The 5,465-nt window shown below is 60.6% G+C and overlaps 1 protein-coding gene across 1 annotated transcript; it reads left to right on the forward strand.

Annotated features, from left to right (window-relative positions):
- The first annotated feature begins 338 nt into the window (after positions 1–338).
- On the forward strand, positions 339–2,431 carry CEBPB (CCAAT enhancer binding protein beta). Its single transcript, XM_010383870.2, has one exon. It carries the CDS (start codon positions 788–790, stop codon positions 1,820–1,822), a length of 1,035 nt encoding a protein of 344 aa, XP_010382172.2. The 5' UTR covers positions 339–787; the 3' UTR covers positions 1,823–2,431.
- Positions 2,432–5,465: the final 3,034 nt, after the last annotated feature.

Consider the following 5,465-nt stretch of genomic DNA (forward strand, 5'->3'; position numbering starts at 1 on the left):
CAGGCGTGGAGTCTCCTCCTTTCTAGAGCCGGGGACCTGGGGAGGAGGTGGGGATTTAGGGGAGGAAGGGCCACGGAGATGGGTCGCTTCTCCTGGAGCTAGAGTTGCGGGCTGGGGTCTCCAGGGTTAGGCCCGGGGAGCGGCCCCTGGTCCGCCGTCGGGGCTCTGCTCGGTCCTCCTGAAACCTCCGCCTCCTCCAGCAGGGGGCGGGCCGGGGCCACATCTCCGGGGGAAGGCGATCAGGTCGCCCCCTTCCTCCGATCCCCCGCCTTCCAGGACAGCCTCCAGCCCAGAGGGGCGGTCTGGGGGCGGGGTCGCACCGCCCCCTCTCGCTCCCAATCCCGGGGCGGCCGGGCGGGGGTGGGCAGGGGGCGTGAGGCCGCCCCCTGCGGCCCGGGGACCCCCCCCCCCGAAAACGCGCTCCGGGTGCTCGGTCCCTCCGCTGCGCCCTGCCGCCGTCCTCCCGGGGGTCTCGGGCGGCCGCGGCCGTGTCCTTCGCGTCCCGGCGGCGCGGCGGGAGGGGCCGGTGTGACGCAGCGGTTGCTACGGGCCGCCCTTATAAATAACCGGGCTCAGGAGAAACTTTAGCGAGTCAGAGCCGCGCACGGGACTGGGAAGGGGACCCACCCGAGGGTTCAGCCACCAGCCCCCGCACTAATAGCGGCCACTCCGGCAGCGGCGGCAGCAGCAGCGACGCAGCGGCGACAGCTCAGAGCAGGGAGGCCGCGCCACCTGCGGGCCGGCCGGAGCGGGCAGCCCCAGGCCCCCTCCCCGGGCACCCGCGTTCATGCAACGCCTGGTGGCCTGGGACCCAGCATGTCTCCCCCTGCCGCCGCCGCCTGCCTTTAAATCCATGGAAGTGGCCAACTTCTACTACGAGGCGGACTGCTTGGCTGCTGCGTACGGCGGCAAGGCGGCCCCCGCGGCGCCCCCCGCGGCCAGACCCGGGCCGCGCCCCCCCGCCGGCGAGCTGGGCAGCATCGGCGACCACGAGCGCGCCATCGACTTCAGCCCGTACCTGGAGCCGTTGGGCGCGCCGCAGGCCCCGGCGCCCGCCACGGCCACGGACACCTTCGAGGCGGCTCCGCCCGCGCCCGCCCCCGCGCCCGCCTCCTCCGGGCAGCACCACGACTTCCTCTCCGACCTCTTCTCCGACGACTACGGGGGCAAGAACTGCAAGAAGCCGGCCGAGTACGGCTACGTGAGCCTGGGGCGCCTGGGGGCCGCCAAGGGCGCGCTGCACCCCGGCTGCTTCGCGCCCCTGCACCCGCCACCCCCGCCGCCGCCGCCGCCCGCCGAGCTCAAGGCGGAGCCGGGCTTCGAGCCCGCGGACTGCAAGCGGAAGGAGGAGGCCGGGGCGCCGGGCGGCGGCGCAGGCATGGCGGCGGGCTTCCCGTACGCGCTGCGCGCTTACCTCGGCTACCAGGCGGTGCCGAGCGGCAGCAGCGGGAGCCTCTCCACGTCCTCGTCGTCCAGCCCGCCCGGCACGCCGAGCCCCGCCGACGCCAAGGCGCCCCCGGCCGCCTGCTATGCGGGGGCCGCGCCGCCGCCCTCGCAGGTCAAGAGCAAGGCCAAGAAGACAGTGGACAAGCACAGCGACGAGTACAAGATCCGGCGCGAGCGCAACAACATCGCCGTGCGCAAGAGCCGCGACAAGGCCAAGATGCGCAACCTGGAGACGCAGCACAAGGTCCTGGAGCTCACGGCCGAGAACGAGCGGCTGCAGAAGAAGGTGGAGCAGCTGTCGCGCGAGCTCAGCACCCTGCGGAACTTGTTCAAGCAGCTGCCCGAGCCCCTGCTCGCCTCCTCCGGCCACTGCTAGCGCGGCCCCCGCGCGCGTCCCCCTGCCGGCCGGGGCCGAGACTCCGGGGAGCGCCCGCGCCCGCGCCCCCGCCTCCGCCCCCGGTGGCGCCGGCAAAACTTTGGCACTGGGGCACTTGGCAGCGCGGGGAGCCCGTCGGTAATTTTAATATTTTATTATATATATATATATCTATATTTTTGTCCAAACCAACCGCACATGCAGATGGGGCGCCCGCCCGTGGTGTTATTTAAAGAAGAAACGTCTATGTGTACAGATGAATGATAAACTCTCTGCCTCTCCCTCTGCCCCTCTCCAGGCGCCGGCGGGCGGGCCGGTTTCGAAGTTGATGCAATCGGTTTAAACATGGCTGAACGCGTGTGTACACGGGACTGACGCAACCCACGTGTAACTGTCAGCCGGGCCCTGAGTAATCGCTTAAAGATGTTCCTACGGGCTTGTTGCTGTTGATGTTTTGTTTTGTTTTGTTTTTTGGTCTTTTTTTTGTATTATAAAAAATAATCTATTTCTATGAGAAAAGAGGCGTCTGTATATTTTGGGAATCTTCCGTTTCAAGCATTAAGTAAGAACACTTTTAATAAACTTTTTTTTGAGAATGGTTACAAAGCCTTTTGGGGGCAGTAATTGGCTTTTTTTTTTTTTTTTTTTGCTGTATTTTGGATTTGTAGGATTTTGTTTTTGCGTTTCTGGTGTGTAGTGGGTTGTGTGTGGGGGGCTGCTGTTATTTTTGAAGGTTTTGGTGGTTGGTGGGAGTGTTGCAGCTGGTTTTTCTGCCTCCTCTGCTACACCCTCCCCCCACCCACAGGGTCTGCTTGGAGATGGGATTCCAGCTCTGGGGGAAAGGGGAGAAGAGTAATGGGTCAGGCTTTCAGGCTGACTCAGAGCTCCTGGGCGCTGGGACCGGTGGCTGGGAACCGTGCTTGAGAAGAGATTCCGGGGCCTCTGACTGGTCCCGAGTGTCAGGCTTGGGTTTGGAAGGGCTGGGAGGTCTGTGACCCCTGCCCTGTGTTTGGGGACTAGGTAGGCAGGCCTGTGACTGTAGGAGGAGGGGTTCAGGCCTTGGTCCTGCTGAGCCCGAGTCAAGGCAGATGCTTTTGGTAAGTGTAGTTGGGTGGGTTGTTTAAAACACAGTTTGTGTATACATGTGCATTTTAAAGAGGGGATCCTGGGTGTGTGGGCGAGTCTGTTTGTGTGTCTCTGGCCAGCAGGAGGGGAGAGGCCAGGCCAGGTGGAGGGAGGTGAGAGAGGGGTTCCCACACTTTGATTCCCTTTCCTGGGGATGGGAGGCTCATCACTTGCCCTCTTTGCCCAGACGTGGACACTGAGCCCACCTCACCTGCCCGCTCAAGGTGGCTGAGCCCAGGCACAAACTTGGGGCTGCTAGCCCTGATTCCCTGGGACAGGCTCCTCTTCCCCGCCCCCTGATCCCTTTGCCCCTTCCAGCTTCTCACTGCACTCCCTACTCCTATCCAGCCCTGGATGGCATTCCTGAGAGTTGAGGATGTAGATGGATGTGAGTGGATCCATGTACAGCGGCCCACAGTGCCTGGCACGCAAGAGGTGTTATATAAGCGCTTGCTCTTGTTATTATTTTCACTGGGAAGCTGCTGGCATTTGACTCCCCAGTCTCCAGTGCAGCGCCAGTGTGGCCAGTACTTGCCAGGGGCCGGCATCTGGTAAACACTGGACCTGCCCCATCCCATTTAGACCTCACAACAACCTTTGGGAAGGTGGGGACTGTGGTGACACTTGTTTTTAGAGATGGGGAGCAGCTTTGGGCTGTCCGATCCCTATGGGCAAGACACTGGTTGGGGGTTGCCCTTCCCTGAGGAATTTAGGGGCAGCAGGCGTCGTAGACTGGCTTGCCAAGGACATGGAGCAATCTGGGATCTCAGGAGCAGCTGCTGATACCGTGGTTGAGGAATGGGAAATGCTTTGCCCCTCCTTTTCCTTTTGGGGGCCTGGTTGTGCTTTCCCTGTGGGAGCCTGGGGTGTGGGGAACAGACAGCGACACTCATCCCCTACCGTCACAGAGCCGAGGATTCCTACAAGCTCCACCTCCCTAACGCGAGTGTCTCCTGATGGTGGCTGGAGGGCTATGCAGCTTGCTGGACCCAGATAACCTCACTTCAACCTGAAACCTGCAGTATGGCCCTGACCACATCTCCTCCCAGCCCTGGGCAACTGGGCGATTGGCCAGGCACGCCTTCGAAGCCTTGAAGTCAGTCCAGTCCTAGGCCCCACTGGTCTTGATGGTTTCTGTCAGTAGTAGCAACAGCAACGTGGGCTCGACCTCGAGGATTTACTTGCTGAAGACAGAGGCTGGGGGGCTGAACCTACGGAAGATGGGCAGTGGGGAGGGTCGAAATTTAGGAACAAATCTCAAATCCCTGCTCCTTCCTTTGTCACCGAGAGCTGGCTGGTGGCCGCTGCTCACCCAAATGAGGTGAGAGGGAAGCAGCCTGGTCAGACGGTGCCCCCTTCTGTCCCCGTCTATCCCACAGCTTCTGCTTCCCCAGCGCTGTCCTGGAACCAGCGTCGAGTCAGTTTTTCACACACACACACATCTTGCTCTCATCTACATAAGCGCCCCACAGAAGGTACTACACCCATTTCTAAAAGCGCACGTTGAGGTCCACAGAAGTGAGGTTTGTGCTCAAGGTGGGCTGGGTGGAGCAGGTTACAAAACCATCCGACTCCCAGGTCTGTGGGCAAAGTCTGGGGCTGGGAGCCTGGCTTGTAATCCCGGTTTCTGTTTCAAATCCCAGGCCCTTCTTGGAGGGCTCCTTACCTGGCCTCAAGTTCAGGCACTCCAAGCCTCAGAACTGCAAACATCAGTTTCACAGTGCGGAAGCAACAGAAAGTAAATTTGAACCTGAGCCTCTCAGGCTGCCTCTAGAGGGCTGGGAAGAGGAGTTTACAGGTTGACGGCTTTGACGGTGGCCTGGTGTGGAAGCACTGTGGATGGAGCTGTGCCCAAAGGACTTGGGGAGATGTCATATAGTTGGGGTGACACCCACCCCATGGTTCACCAAACTGCAGGGGTGGAGGGCTTGCAGGGAGGAACCAGTCCATTCAGACATCCAGAAACAGGAGGGGGTGGGATTGGGTGAAGGGATCCCAGGAGGCCAGGGATGAGCCTCGAGGAATCATGATAATAGTGGGTGCGAGACAAGTGCTGAGATGTGCAAAGTACCACTCCAAGCCCTTGGCACAGATGGAGTTGCTGGATCCTTAGGTATGTGGGAGAAAGCCAGTCATGTTAACTAACCACAGACCCATTTAGTGTGTTTGACCACTGAGGCCAGCTGGGAGATGGGAGCCTGGAACCCCAACTAATGTTTGCTCAGGACAAGAGAGTTCACGAAACAAGACACATTCACACCTCATAATCTTATGCAATTGTCCCACGGCCTGGTGGTTTTAGCGAGGAGATAAGTGGATGTCAGAAATACACGCTGGAGACAGTGCTGGGTGCCGGCCAGCGCTGACACTGTGCTCCTTGGTTTAATCAGCTCAACAGCCTTTTGGAGGCGTAGCTTTTGTTACCAACATTTTCCTGCTGAGCAAACCAGCTTAGAGAAGTGAACTGACCTGTCTAAGGTTGCACAGCTAAGAATGGCAGAAGCTGGAGTAGGAGTGA

Source organism: Rhinopithecus roxellana, chromosome 13 (genome assembly GCF_007565055.1).
Source record: "Rhinopithecus roxellana isolate Shanxi Qingling chromosome 13, ASM756505v1, whole genome shotgun sequence".
NCBI lineage: Eukaryota > Metazoa > Chordata > Mammalia > Primates > Cercopithecidae > Rhinopithecus > Rhinopithecus roxellana.

Coding starts and splice junctions, on each gene's coding strand:
- CEBPB (XM_010383870.2), top strand. CDS start 788: ATGCAACGCCTGGTGGCCTGGGACCCAGCATGTCTCCCCCTGCCGCCG.